This window comes from Gekko japonicus, unplaced genomic scaffold, assembly GCF_001447785.1.
Source record: "Gekko japonicus isolate JY-2015 unplaced genomic scaffold, Gekko_japonicus_V1.1 scaffold742, whole genome shotgun sequence".
In the NCBI taxonomy this organism is placed as follows: Eukaryota; Metazoa; Chordata; class Lepidosauria; order Squamata; family Gekkonidae; genus Gekko; species Gekko japonicus.
The window spans coordinates 147,613-174,293 of record NW_015175992.1 but is presented as its reverse complement, the minus strand read 5'-3'; the positions used below and the strand labels follow the sequence as shown (position 1 = coordinate 174,293).

Sequence of the window (26,681 nt, the reverse complement as noted above, 5' to 3'; positions counted from 1 at the left end):
GTCAGCTGCACAGCAGGGGGTTGAAGAGAATGGTTTGATGGCTGCTGGGCCAAGATTGGCAACAATAGTTCCCCAGGAGCCCCATCGTAAATGCACCAAACAATTCCTCAAGATTTCCCAAAACACTACTCTGTTTTGGGCTTCTGGGGAACTTTGAAGTAGCACCAAAGCTTTAAGATCTCTCCAGCTGTCACCTGGAGACTGGCAACAGCTTGTCTGGAGTGTGGGCAGCATGGCATTGTATCTGTCTGAGGTCCCCCTGTCTGAGGTCTTCCTCCTCCTCCTCAGATCCCACCCTCAGCAGGCTTCATCCCTAAAATATCCTGGAAGTTTCCAACCTGGAGTTGGCAACCCTATGTCCTGGAGTTCGAACCTGGAGTTGGCAACCATCAGCCAACGTTTATCTGCCTGTCTGTCTTTACAACCCCCCCACACACACACACACACAGCCTCTGCCTAGGGAGCAGCTGACATCATTCTCCTCTCCCAACTGAATGGGGGGTGAGTTTGAGGTGTGGAATGGAGTGTAGTCCAATCAGCTTCCATATGTAAATGACCTTGGAACGCTGGCCGGGACTGCACAAAGCAGCCAATGAACCCAGCCAGTGTCTTCCGAGTGGCAGTTTTTTTGGCCTAACACTAAAGGGGCCAATTTTAGAATTCTGGCACCCAAAACTCTTTTATAATAAGGGAGAGATACTTAAATCCAGTTACTGGAGCTGTGAACAGGCAAGACAGCTCTTTCTACAAACCTGAAATGGGCCCTAGGTTTGCAGAAAAATGTGAAATCTAAAAAAAACCACAACCCACTGGGCAGCATAAAAAATATGAAAATGATAAAAGGAGTGCCTGTAGCTTTAAGCAAAGGATTCCCTCAGTGGCTGTTGCTAGGCAATCACAGCATTCCAAGCTTGATTCTATCAGTAAAAGGTAGGGGGAGGGTCCTTTCCAGCCCTATTTTGGCCTTTGAGAGAGAACTCATTGGAGCCAGGCCTGGCTAGGGTTGCCAGCTCCAGATTGGGAAATTCCTGGTGATTTTGTGACGAAGTCTGAGGATTTGGGAAGGGAGAGGCCTCAGCATGGTATAATGCCACAGAGTCCACCCTTCTGAAAAAAAATCTGAAATTAAAAAAAATACACTGGGAGGTTCAGACCCCCAAAGTAATAAAAGCAGGATCTGTAGCTTTAAGAAACAAATGTCCTCTGTGGCTGTTGCTAGGCGACTATAACAGTATTGTCAGTTGAGGCCTTGGTTTCTGTCTGCAAAATGTAGGAGTAGGGACAGTATCCTTCCCAGGGCTAGTTTGGCCTTTGAGAAAGGACTCATTGGGGCCAGGCCCACCAGCAACCACTAGTCAATTGGACACCATACAATTTCCATGACTCACCCAGGCCCAGCTGTTCATACTGTTCAACAGCAGCCATCTCATGAAAGCCAGTATGGCATAGTGGTTAGTTTTAGACTAGGATCTGGGAGACCCAGATTCAAATCCCCTCTCTGACATGGAAAGTTCTGCATTTCTTTGGGACGGTCACACACTCTCAGATAAAATGGAGGAGAAGAGAATGATATAAGCTGCTGTGTGTCCACATTATGGAGAAATGCAAGGTATAAATGTAGTAAGTAAATAAATATAGCTGAAGATGGGGAGCAGACAAAAGGTAGGTTGGTGTATGGGTAGGGAAGGAGAAGGAATCAGAGAAAGGTGAAGATATAGGGGCTGCCAGGAGGAGGGAAATGGATACAGGATAAGCTGTTGCCCCTCATAAGTCCTTGCAGGTTCCCCACCACACAACTAGGCCTGGCCCAATAGGCAGCACTGTGCAACTCAGTCTGACTTTTCCCGGGAGAAGCTGCCAGGAAAAGGAAGTTAGGAAAAATGAAGATGGAGGGGGGAGATCAAGGTAGGTTGGCTGGTGGGTGGGAAGGAGAGAAGGAGCCAGGAAAATGTATGGGAGCTTTCAAGGAAGAGAAAGAGAAAATTGGGGGGGGGGGGGAAGAAACCCCTGCAAGTGTGTGTAAAAGAAAATGAAAGTGGCAATATGTTAATTCTATTTACACTGAGCTACTAACCTTGTAGTTGTCTCATTTTGTGTTTCATCGTGTCTAAGTCTGCCAGAATTCTATCTTTTTCCAACCAGTTTTGTTGTTCTTGCCTTTCTGCATTTTGCAGAGCTGTAATAAAAATACACATTATTTCTACTACTTACTTTCAGAGCCATTTTGTACTGCAGAGCCTATAAAGATTAGCGGCTAGCATAATTGGATCTATTTCAGCAAATAGTTTTTAAAAGCATTGGATACTGTTAGCAAGCTAAACAAATTCAATTATAAACTTGTAATTAAAAGGTAAGCATTCCCATAAGAAACTGAAGGACTGTAGGGCTTAAGACTGTGTATGTAGAATCTTGCATGGCATGAAAAAGCAGAGCACCACCATTTTCACATTCTGCACACACAGTTAGGCAATGGCTACAATGCACACTTGAGGAAGCAGATCCTACTGATCTGAGTGTACATTCCTAGGATAGGGCAGACAATAAGCAACTGTTTTGATTTTACGTAACGTGTCGATAAATGCCAGTTCTTGGCATCTACATCAGTCATAACTTTAGAACCTGATTTTTGTAGATACTAAGAACTAGTTTGGTGTAGTGGTTAAGTGCACGGACTGTAATCTGGGAGAACCAGGCTTGATTCCCCACTCCTCCACTTGCACCTGGATGGATGACCTTGGGCAAGGCGTAGTTCTGATAAGAGCTGTTCTTGAAAAAGAGCAGTTTCTGTCAAGAGCTCTCTCAGCCCCACCTACCTCACAGGGTATCTGTTGTGGGGAGGGGAAGGGAAAGGAGTTTGTAAGCCGCTCTGAGACACCTTTGGGTAGTGAAGGGCAGGGTATAAATCCAATCTCTTCTTCTTCTTCTATAACATGACCTGGATGGCCCAGGCTAGTCGGATCTCATCAGATCTCAGAGGCAAAGCAGGGTCAGTCCTAGTTTAGTACTTGGATGGGAGAGGACCAAGGAAGTACAGGGTCATTATGCAGAGGAAGGGAATGGCAAACCACTTTTGAATGTCTCTTGCCTCAAAAACCCTGCAGGGTTGCCATACGTCAGCCACAACTTGAGAGCACTCTGCACAAAAACAAGCAAGAACTACAAGACCACCTCTCCCTGCCTGAGGCAGCTTTGGACTTGTGTTTCTTGAATGGCAGTTACACATGTCGCACATCAAGACTCTTTGTAAGCTGGCATGAAGTCTGCCATTCAAAAGGCTCAAATGAAACTGAAAAGTACGCAGACGGAGAGTGATTTCAGCAAAGCGTACTTTATTCGATCAGGAACAAGATTACGTTGGCTGGCTCGTAGGCCGGCTTATATTCCCCAAGAAACCACCACCCAAAACACACATCCACTTCCCAATAGGTTATTTACAGTGGCCGAGAGTCCCATTGACTCTCGGTCAGGAACCTAGCCCCCTGATTGGAGCGGGCTAGGATCCACATAGTCCATTGTCTCTTGGAGCGAAGCTAGACGTTTGTCTCTGGACATGTCTGGACTTGTCTGGGCTGGATACATTACAGAAACTGAGCACACCAAAAGCACCTCTCTGAAGCTTGACAAAATGTATTCAAATATTTACATTTTATATTGTAGCAACACAGAAATATTTGTGCTTCGATGCCACCATTACAACAAAATGTTTATTTTCTTCCATAACTTACTATCCATAGGCAGAAAAGGTTCTCCACTGGAAACCCAGACCTCAATAGGATTTCTAAGAATGATGGTGAGCAAATTATCATCGATCAAACTATCTGGGGTCCTCACTGATGATGTGCACTTGATGTTCACTTCCTCTGCTGGCTTATCTTGGTATAGACAGAGAAAAAAGAGGCACAGTTTATCTTTTAGCTGCTTCAGTTTCATCATAGGGCTGTCCCACCCCTTTCAAGTAGTACTGTATTTAAGTTTACAGTCATACACTAGAGAATTACAGTGTAGTCCTATGCACAGATACTTCAGTCTAAGCTCATTGACCAGCAGGTTTAGACTAGAGTAACTCTGCACTGAAAGCCAGTATGTGTAGTGGTTAGAGTGGCAGAACAGAATACTGGAGACCCCGGTTCAAATTCCCATTCTGCCATGGAAACTCACTGGGTGAACATGGCCAGTCCCATACTCTCAGCCTACCTTCTTCACAGGGTTGTTGTGAGAATAAAATGCAGGAGGGAACAATGCAAGATGCCTTGGGTCCTTATTAGGGAGAATGCCAGGGTATAAATGAAGTAAATAAATAAACAGTTTGGTTCACAGCTCACTTTGGTTCACAACTGTACAGATACTGGGTTCCGTTGCTAAAATAGCAGCTGACTGTCTTGCTACGGATTAAGATTTACGCTCATCATATAGACTGTGTTACTAGAGCCAAATGAACCATGGAACTAGACCCGTGGCCTCATACTTTGCTCCTCTAACAAATTCTTATTTTGTTGTTTTCCATGCTAGTTCTCACCTTAATCTTGCTGCCATTATCCCCCACATGCTGACAACTTAGGTTCTATATGTCATATAAGTAACTCCATTAAATATAAAGAATTAACAGTTTAAGATAGGTATTAGCTATATTTATTAGGCTTCAAAAAGAACTAGCCTTCTCAGAGGAGATGATGGGCAATTATCTAACTAGTACAGTGCTGAACTGATGATTAAGCCTGGCTTTTAGACTTTTCCTAGCTTTTCTTTAAGTTTTAAACTGATGGGATAAGAATCTGGAAACTTCATAAGAAGCTGAAGGATGCTTAATACAAAGCACCAGTAAACTTACAAAGAGAGGCTTCTTGTGGGCTAACATGCTGTTTAGGAAATCAATAGTCAAGAGAGATGGAATAAAACAGATAGGATGAGACCTTTTTGGCCAAGTATATTTGATAAAGGGGAAATAATATATAAGAAAGATACATAAAAGAAAAAATCTAAGCAAGCAAAGAACAACAAAAGTAAACCAGACATAAATTTAAAAGCACATGAAAAAGATAAATGGGGGAAGTGCTCTCTTGTTTTTAGACCGTGATCAAAATTAATCTTTGAATATATAGCTCTATTCAAAGAAAATATATGATTGGACTGTTAAAAAACTAGGTCAATACCACACCAGACAGGAATTGCTATTTTTAACAAGAGACAGTAAAGATACAGAAATCTGCTTACACAGTTACGTTTTCTTTCTATGTTGCATGGCTGCATGTCCTTTAAAAGAAAAATCTAGAAAAGTTGGACTCAGGGATACTTCACCAAATCTGCCTTCTCCTCTGTTCTCTCTGTCTGTCTGTCACACACACACACACCTCGCATTTTGGTCATTCTTTCCCAGGTGAGATGGCTTAGTCACATATCTGATCTAGTTTTTTTAATGTAAGTTTGCACTGGATATCTTTGCTTGATCAAGATCTTGTCTTTCATTCAAAACACTCCTAACTTTCAAAAGTGCAAGTTTCAAACTAGGATTGTTCCCAGCCTATAAATTGGGCTCCTGATTTGTGGAAGTCCCAGTTTTAACTAAGACATGAGACCATGGTTGGCTCTTGATGAGTGACTTCCTGCCTTGTGCAGAACAGCCAACCCAGGCCCATAGCCAGGATTTATTTTTTCAGGGGGCATTTAAATTTTTCGGGGGGCATAATTTTTTTTAAGAACCCTTTCCTGGGAGTAAGTGCCAGTGAATAAAAGTGGACTTACTTCCAAGTAATAAGTGGGGTAGTGTGAGGTGAAGGGAGGGAGCTGAGACTGAACAGGGTGGGTGGGTAGAGCTTGTTGCCTCTCTTTTGCTTGCCTCTTGCCAGCCGACAAAGCAAGCAAGCCCCGCCTCCAGTCCTACGCTGCTAACCTTTAGCAGCGTAGGACTGGAGGCAGGGCTTGCTTTTCCGGCCGGCAAGAGGAAACCTCAGCTTTCCTTGCTGAAGACAGATACAGAGAGTTGGGGTGAGGGGCAGCATGAGGCTTGCCACTGCCCCTAGCAGCCGCAGCAAGTGTGGGAAATAAGTCAGGGGCCTGAACAGGGTGGTAAGTTGGGGGGCCCTGGTGGAAAGTTGGGGGGCTGGGCCCCAAAATGCACCACTGTAGCTACGGGCCTAAGCCAATCATAAGAGTGTTAGAAGCTGTTGTGTTCTTCCCTTCTTGTTCAGCAGGCTTTTGCTGTGACTGGTCCCACCCACCCTGTCTGTGGATAATGTGGGAATAGATGGTCACCTTTTGAGAGGTCAAGCAGAAAGTTTTGGGGCCTTCCTTCAGATTGGCTGGGAAGGGGGCATTTTTCACTTGTCCCTCCACAGTATCCTGTAATTAGGCACAGTCTTTTGTCTGGATAGGCCATAGCTAGTTTTGGCAGGCATAGTGTGATTTGTTAAGTATGGGTAGGGATAGCGGGCAGGCAAGCATCCTGAGTGATCTAAGGACGATGGGCTGTTCCCAAGACCATCATTCACTCAAGCAGTATGGTGAGCTGGGGAGGGACCATCCTTGGTGGTTGAGCAGCATCAACTGAGCCCTTAGTTGCTTAAGCAGCACATGAAAAATGAGGCTTGACATTTGTCAGCACTGTGTCAGACTCGCACAGCAATCAATTCCCAACAACTTTCATTCAAAAGAGTAAAGTTTATTGAGTACAGTAAAGGCAGGTCTTCTGTGCATACATTCTGTGTTAGAACTACCAGAAAACAGGGAGTTATACATACTTCAAAGGGGCCCCCTGACAACCCAGGTCCAATCAGAGCATCAGCAAAAGCTCGCCTAAGCGCTAACAGGTCAACATTCCCAGAGGAAAGCAGTAACAAGGTACCAAGGTCACTAGCTGAGGCTACATAGATAAGAAGAGCATAAGAAGCAGGACAGAAGCAGACCAACATCTCCCCCTTCTACCAGCCATGGCAGCAATGCCGGAGGCTCAGCTGACACACTGTTTGACTGCAGGTGAGGATAAATGAGCCAGTGTGGGTTTGCTCAAAATGCTGGTAGCCACAGTAGGCTGCTTGGTAGCACCAACTTGCTTTAATTCAGGGATGTTTAACTGATGAAGATCAGCCATTAATAAACTAATTAACATTCACAGTGCTGTCTTGTGTTTTTCTTTGGGGGTGCTTCTATAACACTGTTGAAGGAATGGTGACCAAAGGGCTTTCACACTTAGACATTACTCCATACAAAATCAAAATCACCCCAAGCAAGCTCTAGCTAAATGGAGTGTTTCTTGCACATGGCATTGCAGGGGAAAGTGTTCTCCAAGTACTGGTGGATGACTATAGCGTACTGGATTATAACTTTTTATATGAATATACATCAGATTATATGCTTTGATTCTGTACATGTGTATGTTTGTATTATGACTTATTTTTTGGTCCATTAAAAGATTAATGATAACATGTATTGTACCAATGACTAAAGTAAATAGAACATTCAGAAGCATTCTAAAACAAAATGAAAATAATTAAACATGTTCAAATACAATGTAGTAGCACTCATCTTTTCCCCCAAGGATATATTATTTTTTATGAAAATGTAAAGAGAAAACAACAATTTCTATGATATTTATTGCTAGCATACCAGCAAAAATGATCCCTACAGCTGTAGTACCAAAAAGAAGGTAGGCTCTGTAAAGTAAGATAATCTACATACCAGTTAAACCCATATTTAATTGGAATTTGTTGAGATATTTTACCTTTTACAAGCAATGCAGATACATTTCCTTCAGGACCAGGAACAGAAATGGCATCTTCTTCTCCTTTTTTGGATTCCTGCTTCCTGAAAAAATCATTTACAGCCCACAAGACTAAATCTTGCAGTGTGAGGATTAATGTTCCCTCACTGGTGTAGAGCCTACAAGCTGTCCTGTTGAGTTCCAGTTGTTTTGTACATAAATATAGCAGCTAAAGAAAAGGGGGGGGGAGAGTTAATAATGTGTAATCAAAGCTTGCTAAAACCAGATATTAAATGTTTTAACAATTATTTTGCCATCTACAGATCTCTGGATTTCTTCAAAACGTCGTATTTCACTCTGTACCTTCTAAATTTTTTTCTTTCCACATCTCCAACATAAAATGTCTGCATACTGAGGATCCACTCACAGTATCTGAAAAAATGCACTGAAGTCCATTAAAACTTATGTGGGAAATAAGATATTGTTAGTTTTCAAGGTGTTACAAAATAGCTGTTTATTTTTGTTGCAGCAGACTAAACACAGCTACACTTTGGATTTAAACAGCTGAGGTTACTGTTATTACAATATTAGCAACCATATCAGTTCCCATGCATTATGTTGATCCACAGGACTGATTGTTTGGTTGTGCACATCTCCCATAACGGGAACCTTTCTTTGAGGTCAAGACAAGGAACCTAAACTTTATCCAAATACATACTCCATAACCCAGCAAGAAATGACTAAAGAAAATTAAACAAACTTTCTTTACATATATAGTTTTCAAGGGATGATGTGGTCCTATATCCCCTTCATCATCATAGCACCATTTATTTATTTATTTATTTATTTATTTCAGCTTATATTCCAACCTCCCCACAAATGGGCTCAGAGCGGATGACAACAGGGGTGATTTCCCACAAGCGCTGCTCCGCGCTCACTCTTCTCTTTGCCCCGATGGTACCTGTCAATTTCACACAAGCTACTGCTCGGCTGCATTTTGCCCCGCAGCTTCGCACAATTTCCCCCGCGTCTACTCAGTCCTCCAAAAACAGGATTGAGTAGACACGGGGAAAATCGCACGAAGCTCCGGGGCAAAATGCAGCCGCGCAGCAACTTGTGTGAAATTGACACATACCATTGGGGCAAAAGGGAGGAGTGAGCGTCGAGCAGCGCTTGTGGGAAATCACCCCAGGAGTTAAAACATGTCACAATAAGACTTAAAACATTTCATAATAAATCTTCCACAATAAATAGTTAAAACAGATTAAAACAAAGCTATAAACAAGACAGATGGCACCGCAGTTTGATACGGTACTCACAAAACCCAGGCCACTGGCTGTAGAACAGACTATGGGTCTTCAGCTGATGGACCATTCAAAGATGGAAGGTTCACAGGGGATGGAATAGATGGAATAATTGGATGCCGCTGCCTCACCCAAAAGCCTGGTGGAACAGCTCCATTTTACAGGCCCTGTGGAACTGTAATAGTTCCCGGAGGGCCCTGATCTCCAATGGGAGCATGTTCCACCAGGCCAGAGCCATGGAAGAAAAAGCCCTGGTTGAGGTTAGCTGGACATCCTTTGGGCCAGGGACAACCAGCAGATGCTGATCTGCTGAGCTCAGGGCTCTCTGGGGCACCTTTGGGAAATATGTCGGTCCCTGGCCACACAGCGCTTTGAAGGTCAGTACCAACACCTTGAAATGGATCCGGTACTCAGTCTGGCCACTTTCAAGTGCCACTGCACTGATATGGCCATGAGTCACTTCTCTCTTCAATCTACCAAAATCAAAACGACAGGCTACTTGTCCTCATTTGTGCCCAATACAAAACAGATCCATGGCACACTCTTACAGGCTTTGGATCTGACCTAAAACACAAATTATTTGCAGACTTTCATATGATGGGGGAATACAGATTTTAGATCCTAGTTGTTTTTATCTCTGTCATTGATACCTGCTGCTTGTCCTTGTCAACTGCATTATGATTATCTCTTTGGATGGTAGTTACTCACCATAGGGAATGTACTAGCAATGATTAACTGCCCATTTCGGTAACCAGCTCCATTTCTGTATGCAATTATTTTCACTGCTTTCTGGTTCACAGCTAGAGACACCTTTTCAGAGAGAGTTCGTGATGAGGTTTCTGTTCTCAAAGATGCCAGAAGTTCTTCTAAATAATGCAAGGTGGCTTCGGCTTCACATGTGGACAAATTAGTCTTGAAGATAACAAAAATAAATTCATCACAGTTTTGCTTTAAAATGATACTAAATGCATTTTCCCCCTAAAAAAGCAGCTTGTGGTTTCAAAGGTTACTCTCCTTACAAGAATATGAAAGGTGCTTCACATGTGCCACTAGGAACTGGACAATTACAAATGGGAAGATTGATCTACTAATGAAGGTGTGATTGAATGTTTATTTCATTTATTTTTCAAATTTATATTCCACCCCCTCCCCATGAATGAGCTCAAGCCGGATCACAACAGCAGTTGGGCCATTTGGCCACACAACACAATAATAAATAACCAGTTAAAACATTAAAACAAACGTTTAAAAACAAACTGCATCAGTACTGGTGCCAATGGACTCTAGAATTCGTTTAATCCGGGCTGCACATAGATGGTGTCTTCAGTGGGGTGTGTGTGATCTTTTTTCTTTTCCAGGACGCCCACCACCGCAACCAAAGGCCTGGTGGAACAGCTCCATTTTACACGCCCTGCCGAATGCTAAAAGGTCTGGCAGGGCCCTGATCTCACGCAGGAGCAAGTTCCACCAGGCCAGGGCCAGGTCAGAAAAAGCCCTGGTCCTGGTTGAGGCTATGCGGATGTCCCTTGGGCTGGGGACAGTCAGTAGATCTTGCTCAGCAGAGCGCAAGACTCTCCAGGGCATATATGGGGAGAGGCAGTGCCTACGTTATGTCAGTCCTAGGCTGTGAAGGTCAATACCAAAACCTTGAAGTGGATCCATTAATCGGTAGCCAGTACAATTGGCTCAGCACCGGCTGAATGTGTGCCCACATAGGCAGTGTGCGTTGCCACATTTTGCACCAGCTGGAGTTTCTGGATCAACTGCAAGAGCAAGCCTGCATAAAGTGAGTTGCAGTAATCAAGCCTGGGAGTGACCATTGCATGGGTCACTGTAGCCAAGCACTGGGGGAGAGTTAAGGGGCCAGCTGCCTGATCTGTCAAAGAAGATAAAAGGCAGACGTAGCAACTGTGGTGACCTGGGCTTCCATAGAAAGTGAGGTCTCCAGGACCACCCCCAGACTTCTCACCTTCTGGGCTGGCACAAGTGATGCGCCATCCATCCAAGGCGGGCAGCCTGATTCCTCACCCAGCTCCCCCCACTTAGGTACAGGACCTCCATCTTAGTTGGATTAAGTTTCAATCAGCTCTGTTGTAGCCATCCAGCCACAGCCTCCAATGCCCTGGTCAGATTTTCTGGGGGCGGAGTCTGGGCAGCCATCCATCAACAGATAGAGCTTGGTGTCATCCGCATACTGATGACATCCCAGCCCATAATAAGGAGAGCTTTAAACTAATCTTTTTTGGGGAGTGAGACAAAAATGCAAAGACGAGTATGATGCCAATAACTGTAGATAAGAACTCTAAAGTTTTGCAGGGAGTGGCAGGTATGCTTGGTAACATTAACTCACAGGTAAGTACAGAAACGAAAACCTCAGGATGCATAAAACACGGTTTCTGATGTCTCACTAATGCGCAGAGCATGGGGAACAAGCAGGAAGAACTTGAAGTCCTAATACAGGAAGGGGACGATGACCCAATAGGCATTACTGAAACTTGGTGGGATGACACTCACAATTGTAATATTAGGATTGAGGGGTACAACTTATTTAAAAGGGACAGACAGATAAGGAAGGGCAGAGTTGCATTATATGTAAAGGAGGTATATACTTGAGGAAATACGTGAATCTGAGCATGGAAGAGCTGAGTGTCTCTGGGTAAAAATAAAAGGAGTAAGAAATAGTAGTGATATAATGGTAGGGGACTGCTATAGACCTCCAAGCCAGGCAGAGGACTTGTTATGAGACACTCCTAGAACAGATTACAAAGTTCTCAAAGAGATGGGACATGGTAGTCATAGGAAATTTCAGTTACCTGGATATCTATTGGAAGTCCAACTCTGCTAAAAAAATGAAAGGTCCAATGAATTCCTGACTTGTCTTGCTGACAACTTCATTTCCCCGAAAGTGGAGAGGGAAACAAGGGGATCTGCTATCTTGGACTTGATTCTTACCAACAGGGAAGAACTGGTTGACGAGGTGAAAGTAGTGGGTAGTAGTGACCATGTACTTTTGGAATTTACAGTCTTGGGGAAGGTAAAATCTCTATGTAATCAGACATAAAGGTTGGACCTCAGGAAAGCAGATTTTGACAAAAACTTAAAGTTATGCTGGGTAGAATCCCATGATCAGAAATACTTATGAAGAAGGGAGTTCAAGAGGGATGGGAGTTTCTTAAAAGAGAAATACTGAAGGCACAATCAGAGTCAGGATGATCTTGACAGGCTGGAAAACTGGGCTAAAACAAATAAAATTAATTTTAACGGGGATAAATGTAAAGTTCTGCTTTTAGGTAGGAAAAATCAAATGCATAATTATAGGATGGGGGAGACTTGTCTTGGCAGTAGCATATGCAAAAAGGATCTAGGGGTCTTAGTAGACCATACAGTGAACATGAGTCAGCAGTGTGATGCAGTAGTTAAAAAGGCAAATGTGATTTTGGGCTGTATCAACAGAAGTATAGTGTCCAGATCACGCGAAGTGATGGTATCACTTTACTTTGCTCTGGTTAGACCTCACCTAGAGTATTGTGTTCAGTTTTGGGCACCACAATTTAAGAAGGATATAGACAAGCTGCAACATGTCCAGAGGAGGGCAATGAAGGTGGTGAGGGATCTGGAGACCAAGTCTATGAGGAAAGGTTGAAGGAGCTTGGTATGTTTAGCCTGGAGAGAAGATGACTGAGAGGTGATATGATAACCTTCAAGTATTTGAAAGGCTGTCATATAGAGGACGGTACAGAGTTGTTTTCGGTTGCCCCAGAAGGATGGACCTAAACCAATAGACTGAAATTAAATCAGAAGAATTTTTGGCTAAACGTTAGGAAGAACTTCCTGACAGAGCGGTTCCTCAGTGGAACAGGCTTCCTCGGAAAGTGATGGGCTCTCCTTCTTTGGAGGCTTTCAAACAGAGGCTAGATGGCCATCTGACAACAATGCTGATTCTATGAACTTAGGCAGATCATAAGAGGGAGGGTAGGAAGAGTTGTATTAGTGCTTAGTTCTTGTGCCCCTTTCTTACATGCCCAGGGAAATACTGATTGCCACTTTGGGGTCCGTATGCAATTTTTCTCCAGGCCAGTTTGGCTGGAGATCCTGTAGGGGTTTTGTCATCTTCTGTGCACAGAACAGAGGTCACTGGGGGTGTGGGTTGGGACGGACCACTGCCTCCTTTAACCCCACTGGGAAGGTCCCAGAGGAAAGGGACAAGTTGATGATTTCTCCCAGGGGGACCCAACTGTCCTGCCCACAGGCTTAACCAGCCAGGAAGGGCATGGGTCAAGAAGGCAACTGGTTGGCTTCACAGCTGTTAGAACCCTATGAACATTCTCCTTGGACAGTTGGCTGAAATGATCCATTATTAGATCTGAAGATGGACAAGGGGCGTTCAGTTCCTTTACTGTATCTACTGTGGCCAGGAGGTCCTGGCGGAGTGATAAGACTTTATCCACAAAATAGGTCGCAAATGCCTCACAGCCACTATCCAATCCCCTAGCATTTTGTTTTCCTTGTGGCAATGAAGTAAGTGATCAAATAGTTCTAAACAATCGGGCTGGGCACAACTTTGCAGATGCAATGGAGGCCACATAGAATTGTCTGTTAGCGGCCTTCACTGCCATCTCATAGACCCTCATAAACATTCTATAAGATGTTCTTGTTGCTCTGTCACAAGTATGCTGCCACACTTGCTCTAGCTGTCTCAGCTCTTGTATATCATGGAGCGGCTTTGACATGAGGGTGTAGAAGGTGCTAGGGGCAAAAGGACTCTGAAAATAGCTCTTTGAAGAAATGAAGATGCTCAGAAAGTCTTCTCAAGATAACTAATTTACTAACATAGAAGCAGTGCAAAGCAAGAACTCTACAAGTATATTGCCTTATTAACAAATGTAATACTAACATTTAGTTTAACTGGGATATATCTCACTCTTGGGTTTTTAGTTAGTGTTGGTATCTTTCCTTTATCCATAGATGTAGTCCCTTTCCTATTTTTTCTTTGTAGTTTTGTAGTCTATTGAAAAACAATAAAAGTACCCCTTCGGGGGTTTAAAAAAAAGAAAAAGTACCAGTCCTCCACCAGCTCATCTAATGAGTCACCAGGGGCACTGGATCCCGCAGAGCATCCTGAAGCCTCTCAGGATTCATTTGGCTCCACGGGTGAGCAAAAATACACTCACCACCTAAACAGGGAGGGTTTGGCATGCTCAGCTGGACTTTTAGGGCAAAGTGGTATAACTATGGGACTATATCTGTAGTTATCAGATCCACATTTATCCCCATCCCAAAAATCAAATCCAGCATGTGGCCTGCTTGTTGATGCATGGGAGTCGATAAAAACTGAGAGAGTCCCAGAGCCTTCATGGATGACACTAGGTGAGAGGACACTGAGAGGACACTGCATCATCAGCATGGGCACTGAAGTGCCCCAAAACTAATAGCCTGGGGTGCTCTACTGCTCAGCCAGAAACAGCATCAGAATAGAAGCAGAATGGCTTCAAAAGGGAATTAGATAAGCATATGGAGCATCAGTGGCTATTAGCAACAAGGTATAGATAGGGGTTCTGGGGCAAGTGATGCTCTGTCTTCTTGGTGCTTGGGGGGGTCAAGAGTGGGAGGGCTTCTAATGTCCTGGCCCCACTGGTGGACCTCCTGATGGCACCTGGAATTTTTGGGCACTGTATGACACAGAGTGTTGGACTGGATGGGCCTTTGGCCTGATCCAACACTGGCGTCTCTTATGTTCTTATGTAGCATCCAACATGTCAGGCAGGGATCTGCCATTGTGTTAGGCAGATCGTACACCAGCCAGATAGCCAAACTCTCCTCAGTCTCCAGGCCAACACATTCAATGCCAGTAATTTTGCAGGCAGGGATTGTCCCAAAGGTAAAAGTATTTCACATGAGCAGTGCCACCCCCACCCCAGTTGTCCAGGACTGGTGAAGGACCGAGAACTCAGGTGGGGCAAGTTGGTTCAGGGCAACAGTTTCATCCACCTGCACCCAGGAGTTTCATCCTCCTGCACTCAGATCTCAGTCACATAAACCAGATCTGTATCAAGCTCTGCAAGAAACTCTCACAGAACAGGGTTCTTATTGTTGATAGACCTGGCATTAAACAGCACCAGTGTCGGAGACGGGTAACCAGTATTAGTCCCACAACCCCCATTCCTTGGGATGGAATGTAGGTGGGAAGAGGTCCAAGCATTACCATATCTCCATTTCCTTTCCTGGAATACCTCCTATTCCCACAGCTATATCTCCTCTGCCCCATTATTATTAGTCTCCCCAACCCTTCCATGTTCCCCCCTGCTCAGCAATATTGGCCTGGATGGATCCTCTAGCACCCAGCAATGACAACCAAGCAAAAGTTACTTGTCCTAAAGTTAACAGCTACCCTCTAAAAATCCACCCCTTATACCATCCCTTCCCACCCTCACAAATCAGCTCACCCTACTATAACTATTAATTTCATTAACACAATATAATAATTAAGACTAGAAATTTAAATAGTTCAACCAACAATAGGGGAAATTATTATAAATAGGCTAGGGGTCAAATAAATGAGACTACAATCTCCCACTAACCACAAAACCTACCCTACCAATCAAACCCAATAAATTGATTACTAACAATAATTTTAAAAATCCAGCTTAATTAGCATCTAATCAATTAGTGGGGGAGTATTTATAGGAGTATTTAGCAAAATATATGCAATTATAATGAATATTTCTACTAGAGTGGCAGACAAGTAAATAAATGTTTAATTGGAATCTAATTGGAAGCCTTGCTGGGCAATTGTCTCTGGGTCAGAAGAGCCCCATGACCCCATTCTGCCATTTATACCTTGATGGATACCCCCCCCCCAAACCCTGTGTAATTATTTTCCAATTTAAGGATGGATCGCTAAAAAGAGATTATTTCAATTCACTAGTCAACTACTATCAACTGTCAAGTAATTTTAAAAGCATTCGTTTTATTTAGAACAACCACAAAGATGCTTATAATCGTCAAAAGGTTTTGTCCTTTTGTTAATTACAAGAACTGATTAGTTTAATATTATGAAACAATGAAATTAACTTAAAAAAAAAGTAATATGGGAGCAAGCCTGAGCATGTTTTGTCAGAAATAAGTCCCATTTTGGAGAGGAGGAGACGGTGCAGCGAGAATGGTCGACACCGGGAAGCTCTCCCATTTGCTGGCCAGATCTATGGGCTTTTAGAGTTCAGGGGCTCCCGAACTCCACTGAGCTCCCCAAAGAGGAGCCCAGTGCAAGGGGCTTGATTGGGACTCCCTGCAAGTGGCAGCAAGTGGGTGGGAGTCCTTTGATCGCCCCAAGGCAAGAACTGATTGAAAGCACCCATGCCAGGCATGGACACGAAGCTGTGACCACCCAAGTGAGGGGGAGAAGCAGAAAACTTCAACTGAACTGCTTAAAAATACCAACACCATGAGTAAATGTACAAGCAACAACATCAGAGACTCCCCAGTGATCAAGCCCCCTTTAAATCTATTGAAAACACAAAGGATTAGAGGGATGAAGAATTTCTTCCCATCCCCCCCCTTTCTTCAAGCGGCTTAGAAAAGATCTGAAAGCATTCTTTAAAATGCCTTTGGCAAAAGGAGACATTTGTGATCTGAGATAAAAACTGTCCAATAAAAATATTGATCTTTCAATATTCTATACTGTATTACAAAATTTTGGAAATATTCATCTTATTTGTCTTTGCCTTTCAGGGAAGAGCTCCTCTGTTTGGAATTACAAATAAACTATCTGGAATTACATGAACTATATGAAGGCCCTTTAAAGGATTACAATTAATTATACCTTAATAAGCATCACAACTCAAAAGAAGAATTAATAAGAATGATCAGGAACTTAATTTGAAGTTTTTATATGTTATACTCTCATAACATACTTTATCTTGGTTTGTTGAAATTATAAGAGTACATTCTGACTTCTTCGTACTATGAACAATTTATAAGAATGGTGGCCTTGGTTGAAATTGCTTCAGTCTTTAATATGACTATAATAGTTATTGTTTTGCAAATACAGAAGTAGCATGACTGTAAGGTGTTTTACTGAATGACCATGCAAAAGACTTTCTTTTTTTTTAACTTGGGAATGTTCCTGTTTTTCTTTAATGTAACCATAATAAAATCTGCTGTATAAGTATAGGTGGTTGTGTGATGGTAAAGGCTGTACTGACAAAGAGTTGGAGAGATCCCCTGTTTTTAACATGATATTTTGGAAATGGCTGGTGCAGGCAAAGATACATTGTTGATTACAGACTTTAAACAATTAATACAGGAAACAATCATAACAGCAGGAAGAACAGTTGTGGTAAAAGCTATGAAGGATGTACAACCTAAGCTTGAACTACTTTTACGGCAGAGCACCAATCAGAAGCAAGAGCAAACTGACATGACATTTCTGTGGAACATATTGATACAGAAGATACAGATGAAGTCTATAATCCAACTGATATGATTTACAAAACTTATCCAAAAAGAGACAAATTGACAGAAGAACTGAACATGAGACCCCATGAAAGAACAAGAGATGGAATTATTGAACCAGCAAATGAAATACCTACTCAAAGAGAGAGAAAAGAAGAATATATGGAACCTCAAACTACTTTAAAAACTGATACTTAAAAACAGAAGATACTTGCCTCACCTAAAAGGGGAAAAGGCACAAAAATAAGACTTTAAGACAAGAGGAGAAATCAGAGAATGAAGAAGAGGATGAAAATCTATGGAAAAGCTCCAAAATTTTGTGGATAAGAGATACACAAGCATCAAATTTTTGGATAAGGGAGAAAACATAGTTCTTCAAGATTTTATAAAGGTCTGAATAATATAATTATTATACAGCTGTTCAAAACTCTATAAATGAATTGAAACATTGGAAAATGTATTAAAAGAGTATAAAATTATTTTTTAAATATATATGAAAGGTCATCGTAAGAATATAAGGTGAAATTTGGAAAACAAATATTGAGGTATTTAAACAGGTAATTTGATGAGGTAATGAAATCCCCTATTATTTAAATACCAATGTAAATGCTTGTGTATGTATGAAACTACATGGTTTAGATTTTAAAATGGGCTGAAGAATATAATAGTTAGGTATACAGATATATAACTTTTCATAGAATACAAAAACTTATATTTAAAAATATGCAAAAGATTTTTGTAAGAACATAAGGTGGAACATGGAAAACAAATATGGTATGAAGTATTCAAATATGTAAATTGAAGATGCAACTGAACCCCCATTTATATGTATCTATGTGTTTTCTCTGTGTGATGTCTGTCTTTATAAAATAAAATAAAATCTTTTATTAAAAAAAAGAAAGAAAGAAAGAAGTCCCATTTTATTCAATGGGGCTTACTAAAACAAAAACAAAAACGCCGACGCCCGCAGTTCGGCTAACATATATTAATTCATCTGTTTAGTTATACTTTATTTGTGTATGTTTATATTTTGTAAGCCATATTGGGCATTGTGGAAAGGTGGGATATAAATGTTTTAAATAAATGGATAAGTAATTCCAATAATTCATGGTATCAAGATGGCTAGCCAATCATATTAAGTTGGGTAACATTCATGTCCTCTCCCTTTCCCCCACTATAAAATAAAATTACCTTTTCTGGACCTGTAGTTTTTGGTATGCTTCCACTTCTGAAAGATTCCAAATGTTTTCTCCTTCCCAGTTCACATAGTCCTATAATTTGCTAGGACATCATCCTAAAAGACTGCTGAGCCAAAGCAGCCAACAGTATCCCCTGATCAAACTCATCCCTCCCTCCCCACAAATGTAGCAGAACAACTTTACTCCATTGAAGTATGGTTCCATAATTACTATGCCACGACTGACTAGGAAGCGGTGGAGCAAACCTCCATGAAATGTTTCAGAATTAAATATTGGCTCTCTCTCTAGCTCCTCTTGGTATATAATTTATGCTCAGGTCATTCAACCAAATTAATGCCTCATTAAAGAGAGTCTCACTGTGTTGGTGCAATAAAATGGAGAATCCAGTCCACTGGGACACAGTTTCATTCAGCCAACACCTGTCTATTGAGTAGCCTACATACAGGGTTGTTGGCAGCAGAGGTGCCATTTAGATAGAGAAGTCTGCGACCATCCCTTGCCTCTGTCCCCAATGTTTCAGGCCACATTAGCTATTTATGAAGAATGCTTATGGGATTGGATCCAGCCAGCTTTTTAAATCACTCATGGCCAATTCCTCTCCTTACAAGCAGCCTCCATTACACATTGCTTTTGCCTATGATGGTCATAGGATCCCCAATATAGCCTTTTTTCTTTTTTTTGGTGGTGGTAGTCAATGGGGACCCTTGCTCCATTTTCACCAGCTGAAAAGCTGGCTGGATCCAGTCCATAGGGTTTCTGACTAACCTGCTGGTTCTATGCACAAAATGACTACCGCTATAATCAATAATATACAAACTGTGAATGCCATATGAACAAGTTCACTTGCTATGAAAGGGTGACCAACCTATGCTGATCATACTGCAATAGTTACTATGGGATCTGAAAACATAATAAAATATTCTCATCACAGACTTCCTTTTTTGCATTTGAGGGATCATAGTCTTTTCTTCATGTAGAGATCTATTTAATAAGACCTTATAATATAAGTTAAAATGGGTCTTATTAAATGAAAAGTGAAGAAAATATGTTATAGCTGTTAAAATTGCTGTGCCAAGATTTCCAAAATCCTTTGACATTCTTGCAAGGTAATTTCTGCAGCTGTTTCATTTAATTTGAAACCAGAAATTATAAATGAATATGAAAATGTACAGCAAAATCAATGGTGTACCCAACTGTGATAATATGATAGTGTTTCCCCCATCTGTTGGAAGGGTTGTAGGCATTTGGGGGTTGGACAGATGTTTCTGTTAAAATAAGCAGAAACCCAGTGCCTGAAATAAGCACATCTTCAATAATCATATTTAAATTATAGATTGATTTATTATTTGTTTGAATCTCTGCTGTGAAATGTCAAACAGGTCATAACTCATATCAGAACAGAAAAACATTGATTTGGAATATAAAGTGTAAAACATATTACATTTCAATGGTGTAATCCCCACTTACTGTCTGTGAATGTATGGGTTATATGAAAGCAATCCAAAACAGGTCTATTCAAAATCCTACCCAGGCTTATTCAATGGGGCTTACTCCCTGGAAAGTATTCTTAAAATTGCATTGTTAGATGTCTTTTAACAATGTTAAGAAGTGTTTTCAAAACTATGAGAAACTTGTTAAACAGTCCTTTAACTTGACTTTTATCTTGGAATACCAAAGTCAGCCTACAGTTTCAAAAGTTTTTAAAAATGAAACTAAAACAGCAGTTAAGCTAATTGATAACAACTATTTTGAAAAGTCCGTTGGAAGATGCCTCCAAGTATTGCAGAGAGCCAGTAGGAAAAGTTTTCTGATGTGGTTCTGCTTGCCTCTGACTGCAGCACAGCTAGCAGAAGCAGATGTACCTCAGTCCTTCCTTTGCTAAGAAACGAGAGAACGCAATGAAATAAAAGACACCTGCCACCTCTACCTCAGCATTCTTGATTTCATGGAATATTTGATAATATCCTTAAGCAACAGGTAGTCAAGGGTCAATATCTGACCAGTCAATTGACAGGCATACCAACTGAACTCCAATCTCTTCTCTTCTCATTTCTTTTTACAATAGAACTTTAAAACCTGCTTAGTATGTAATATTTCTGATGCTAGCTATCAGTATTTGTGTTCCTAAAAGCCACTGTAAACCATATTCCATTTTACTGGATTTTAAAGTGCTATAAGAATTTTGAGGAAATCATTTATCACTTGATATATTATAACTGTGAAACTAGTCTTCTAAGGACAACAGTTATTCAAAGGGGACTGGAGAAATTGATGGAGGATGGACTTATCAATAAGGAATAGCCATCATAATGAAATGGAACGTCCAGTTTGCCAGGGGGGCAAGCAGCAGGCAAGACTTCATGTACTGCTTATAGACTTCACAGAAACATCAGTTGCCCACCCACCTCTCGAATGAAACACAACCCAAAGCCCCTCCAACCTGATCCCTTGCTCCATCGTCCCCACAGCTGAGTCCAATCCACCACGAGGCTCCCTTGGTCTTCCCAGACACCCCGATGCTCCGCTCCTGAGCTCGTCTCTGTCTGGAATGGAATAGGGAATGGCTGCCACCACTAGATCTGGCTGGCCAGCCTTCCCTGATAGGTCAGCGCTCCCGCGCTGCCTTCCAATAGGCTCCCCCTCCCCACGTGATTCCTTCGAGGATGTGGGAGGTGCGCAAAAGCTTGTGCTTGCGTGTGTGCAAGCACCAGTCTTTTGGCTGCTCATAGAAACAGCATGTTGGAGTACTACTCATAGTGTGATCCAGCAGAGCTCTTATGTTCTTAAAAATACACCTTTATATTCAGGACATCGCTACATACTGAAGGCCAAATGAATAAATTATAACACCCCTTGTTAACCGACAGAAAGACCATTATTCCATCCAGTAAAATTGAAAATTTAATTCTGATCTCCAGGTTCAAGTACAGATTTCCAATATTTCAAAGCACTTCAAAGAAGAAGGTTATAAAATGATTCATTATGGTAAGACACAATTTTATAAAACATACCTTCTTAACATTAAGACACTTAAAGGGCCGCATGGAAAAACTATCTGCTTCCTCAGAGCCAGATGCACAGAAGAACATTGTACCAGGTGACAATTTTCTCAGATCTTTCTTTCCTCTTTTGGCCCTTGCACAAGCCAAGCATATCATTACTTTTTTCTTCCTATCCGGTGAAAGAAAATAGTAGCCCTGTGAAGAACAATGGTTGAAAATCTTTAAAATGAAGATGAGAAAGAAGCTTGGAATTATCGACTCTTGATTATTTTTTGTCTGTATTCAAACTTCTCAAACATTGTTCGATTTTAAAACTTTCAGATATAAGAATCAAGTTATTCCAGTAACAGATTTCTCCAGTTCAAAATTCTGTAGGTATCAAAGTGGGGGAAAAAGATGATATATTGGTGTTGCTTAATGTACCTTCTGCAATTTTAAGTAGTTTAATACTACACTTTATTTTATCAACAGTATAGATTTAAAGAACATAAAGCACCCTTTAGATGTTAAAGCAACCAGATGGATGGGACTCACTTTCCTGTGGGTTTGTCCCACAGCTATCACTTTGATGAGATCAACTGTGGAGGTCCTTATCATGCAACTGTCATCTGGATGAGTTCAGAAACAATAATAAGGTTGTAAAGATGTGCAGAATTGGCCCCATGTTGTGTCAGTCTTCAAACAGTGCCATGATATGAGTTTGGAAAGCAGCTCCAATGCAGTATCTAAAGAAAACAGTGCCAAGAACCCAGCCCCAGCACTGTATACTGGAAGACCCAGCTTGGGATCTCTACTCTGGGGAGAGTGACGTTCAGGTCACTGTTGTCTAGTTTGGCACCACTCCCAAGAAACCACTGCTCTCATCACAATAGGCCTCATGATTCCCAGTACCCATGTTTTAAAGAAAACAATACTTCTAGCTGTATTAGCAGAAAGATAAGGAAATGAGGGTGGTGGGGCTCAGCTTGGGATAAGTGGCAGCATGATGAGAAATATTCGAGCTCATTTTGGCTTGGGAATATGTTGGATCAAGTTGTCTGCTCCTTGGGAGATATCCAGAGTTCCTGGAATACCCGACTTCCTGCTGCATGCTTTATTATTCATCTTTGGTTTCTGTCTTAGGACTGGGCACCTCTGGTACCCCCAGATCACTTGGTGTGAGAGCCCACCTTGATCCTCTCACAGGGGTGGGTCTTGCTACAGCATGACAAGCATCAATGTTTACTAACATGGGTATCTTCCTAGTGTTCCTCCGGAAGTGTAACCATACTGGGGCACTACTTTGGACTGATCCCATTCATTATAATCACCTGTGTTTCTAGTGGTTTGAAAAAGAATCAAAACAAAGTGTATTTAAGTGTGTGTGCCTGAATAAAGTAATTTGGGCCAGTTCACCTTCCACCTGTCCTTCCTGTCAACTGTGCTTCCCAGTTCTACATTTTATACAGATAGAAGTAGAATGTTTAATTTATCTATTTCAGTTGCATAAGAGATATACTTACATCAGTGTAGCAATCACTTCTCTGATTTAGGTTTTTGCTTTTGTTTATTATACAGAACAAAATTACTTACAGGTTGATCTATTTTCTCTGTGCTGGTCACACAGAATGTACAAATAGAAGCATAATTTGCTGCTGTGATTTCTTGGTCCAATATTGTGCTATAAAAGGCATTAAAAACCTTTGTTGTTTCCACGCAATTCCACTTTTGATTGGCAGCACCATTTATACATTCTTTGTATTTCTGCAAACAAAAAAAGTTTGCCATCTTATTTTAAGATTTCCAGTCGTTGCAATTTTTGTTCAACTAGTCATTTATGTTTTTTAAAAATGATTATTTTAAATATTCAGGTTTACCTGGCAAGAAACTAGTTCGATTTTTCTTTTCTTTCTTTTTTAATTGTTGTACATACAGTTGTTGCAGATACAATTGCTTTTGAAATACTTTTCATAAGCACTGTCAAGCCATTGCCACAGAAGCATGAATCATGGGGACAGAATACTTGTTTTTTATTTACTTCTTTATTTTTCATATTTATAGCCCACCCTACATCCAGTAGTACAATAAATAAAGCCAAAATTTATAGACAGTAATATACATTAAAATGGTGCTCACAGCCTAAGAGTGGAATTGGCTGGTTGTGAGGGATTCCTTGGCTCTCCAATAACACAAGAGTGATAGCCAGCAGTTGTTAAACGGGTGACAACAACCTCAAGGAGGCCATACCCAGATGCCCGCTGCCTCAGCCAAAGGCCTGGTGGAACAGCTCCGTTCTACAGTCCCTGCAGAATTGAAGAAGATCCTGCAGGGCCCTGATCTCAATGGGGAGCATGTTTCACCAGGCATGGGCCAGGTGAACCCTTCCTCCCTACACCATCGTCTCATCCACACATTGAGACTCCTGATCGCTGCCTGTCTCTCTGGCCCTGCACGTGGAACAGGTAGCACTTCTGAGAAGGCTATCTTGGAGGTCCTGGCCTTGAGTTTCCTGCCTGGAAGCCTAAATTTTTCCTCCAGAACCTCACAACTGCATTTCCCCACATCATTGGTGCCAACATGTACCACAACCACTGGCTCCTCCCTAGCACTGTCTACCAGCCTATCTAGAACATGCATAATGTCTGCTACCTTTGCACCAGGAAGGTAAATCACCATACAGTCAGTAGACGGGTTTGCCACCCAGCTGTCTACCTGCCTAAGGATCAAATCACCAACTACCAAGAGCCCCCCTCCCTCCCTGCCCAGGGATGGTTCCTTGGTGCAAAAGGATACCCGTTCACCAGCTGAGGAAGAGGTCCCTTCTGAGGGCACATTCCCCTTATCCTCAGCACGATGCCCTGTTTCCTCTCGACCCACATGCTCTTTGACAGCATCGGGGCTGCCATATTCAAAGTGGGACATATCTAACAAGTTTCTGAGAGTCTTCTCCATGCACCTAGCTGACTGTCTCTGCTTTTCCAGGTCAGCCACCTTGGCTTCAAGGGTGTAAACTCATGTCCTGCGAACCAGGAGCTCCTTGCACCGGGACACCCAAGACTTCTGTCCAGTGGGCAGATAGTCATACATGTAACACTATGTACAAGAAACTGTATAGCCCCCAACCCACTACTGGCATTCTGCCTTCATAACTGCTTTTTAAAAAATAATTATATATAATCCCCCTTTTAAAACCCTTTGTATTTATGTGGTTCTCCTTGTAGAAATCTACTTACCTTGCTGGGAACACAAGGAGACTAGGGCCATGGCATTCTAGTCCTTCCTGGGCTTCTTACAGAGCCCCTAGTCTAAGAGTCCCTAGTCTAAGAGCCCTTTGGCTTTCACCCTTCAGCTCATGCCTCTGGCGAGGTGCAGCCTTAAGTAGAAGCCTCACCCAGCAGAGGGCAGGGCCAGCAGATATTGAAATTACACCCAGGCAATCCAATTACAGTCAAACAATCACCCTTTCTCAAGCAGCCAGGATTCTGCAACAAATTAAAACTCATCCACACACTCCCAAACATATTCCTCCCACACAGTATCCTCAGCTAAATCTCCTCAGCTGAAAGCAAATAAAAAACACTCACCCTTCTAGCAGCTCTGTCTCCTGCTGCTTCTCAGAGCTCAGCTGGGTCAGCTCTGCCTCTGGTGAGGTGCAGCCTTCTCTCTTCTTCTTATTCTCTCCCAACCTTACCTTTTGTTATGTTTTATTTGTTTGTTTGTTTATTTATTTAATTCAATTTGTATCCCACCCTTCCCGCTGAAGGAATGTATATCCCTGCATTTCTGACCTCACAAGGGCCACCAAAGAGGCTAACAAATTAAAGTATACATAACATCACATTGTAAACCCAACTAAAAAACACATCATTACAATCAGGGCTTTTTTTGTAGAAAAAGCACAGCAGGAACTCATTAGCATAACAGGCCACACCCAACAGCAGAAATGCATTAGCATATTAGGCCACACCCCTGACAGAGCAACTCATTAGCATATTATGCCACACCCCACATTACCAGAAGTGTGGTCATCCAGCCACACTCACCTTTTGTTTCTTATTCTGTTTACCCTGTTTGTTGTCAAAACCCAGGGCTTTTTTTGTAGCAGGAACCCTTTGCATGTTAGGCCACACAACCCTAATGTAGCCAGTCCTAATGAGTTTCTCCTGTTGGGTGTGGCCTATTATGCTAATGAGTTCCTGCTGGGCGTGGCCAACTCGGGAGCCAGCCGGAACTCCGTTCCTGTGCGTTCCTGCCCCAAAATAGCCCTGATTACAATTTAAAAAAATAACTAAAACACCTACACAAACATAGAAACAACAATCAAACAACTGGGCAGAAAGGAGGGATCACTGAGGGAGTGCCAAATGAAACAAAAAAGTCTTCATCCACTGGCAGAGGGAGTCAACAAGAAGGGGATGGATGAATCTTCCTGGGTAGAGGGTACCAGAGTTTTTATGCCATGACCAGGAACACCCTCTCCCAGGTTGCCAACCATCTAATCTCAGAAAACGGTTGCACTCAAAGCAGGGCCTCTGAAGATGACCATAGTGGTTAGGTAGGTTAATAATGGAGTAGGAAGTTTTTCAGGTACATTGGTCCCAAACTATATAGGGCTGAAACAACATGCCATTTTCTTCTAGAATACAAGAAAGCCCCCTTTTTTAAACAACAACAACCATACAATTGTTAATGGTGGTATTTCATACACACACACACACACATACATAAAGGTAATCATTTGGCAATTTCTCTGTATACCTAGATTACAACTGTCCCTTACCTGAATGATAACAGCACATCCTTGCATTTTCAATGGAAACTTTGGACAGCCATTCAGAATATTAGGCATTGATACTGCTAACACTAGATTGGGGTCAGTCATTAGATGAAATGTCCTAGGAGCAGAAAGGTGATTGAGAGTATAAGATTACATCACAAGATATTTTGACGCTGGTTTGCTAACTGAATGGCACCGGTGTTCTTGTGATATATTCTAGAGCAGTGACCCAGCACATACCTACAGGGGTTGTGGCAGTTACAGCTAGACTTGAAT

General features: G+C 42.0%; 1 protein-coding gene across 1 annotated transcript in view; it reads right to left on the bottom strand.

The window, feature by feature from the left end:
• The window catches only part of DCDC5 (doublecortin domain containing 5), a 71,511-nt gene that overhangs the window by 16,844 nt on the left and 27,986 nt on the right, over positions 1 to 26,681 (bottom strand). Inside the window, exons 9-17 of the mRNA XM_015426371.1 lie at positions 26,409 to 26,523; positions 23,222 to 23,392; positions 21,659 to 21,844; positions 17,664 to 17,668; positions 16,432 to 16,498; positions 9,706 to 9,909; positions 7,715 to 7,922; positions 3,726 to 3,872; positions 2,075 to 2,176 (exon numbers count right to left, since the gene is read on the bottom strand). Coding sequence (XP_015281857.1) covers positions 2,075 to 2,176; positions 3,726 to 3,872; positions 7,715 to 7,922; positions 9,706 to 9,909; positions 16,432 to 16,498; positions 17,664 to 17,668; positions 21,659 to 21,844; positions 23,222 to 23,392; positions 26,409 to 26,523 — 1,205 coding nt within the window. The remainder of the gene's footprint in view (positions 1 to 2,074; positions 2,177 to 3,725; positions 3,873 to 7,714; positions 7,923 to 9,705; positions 9,910 to 16,431; positions 16,499 to 17,663; positions 17,669 to 21,658; positions 21,845 to 23,221; positions 23,393 to 26,408; positions 26,524 to 26,681) is intronic.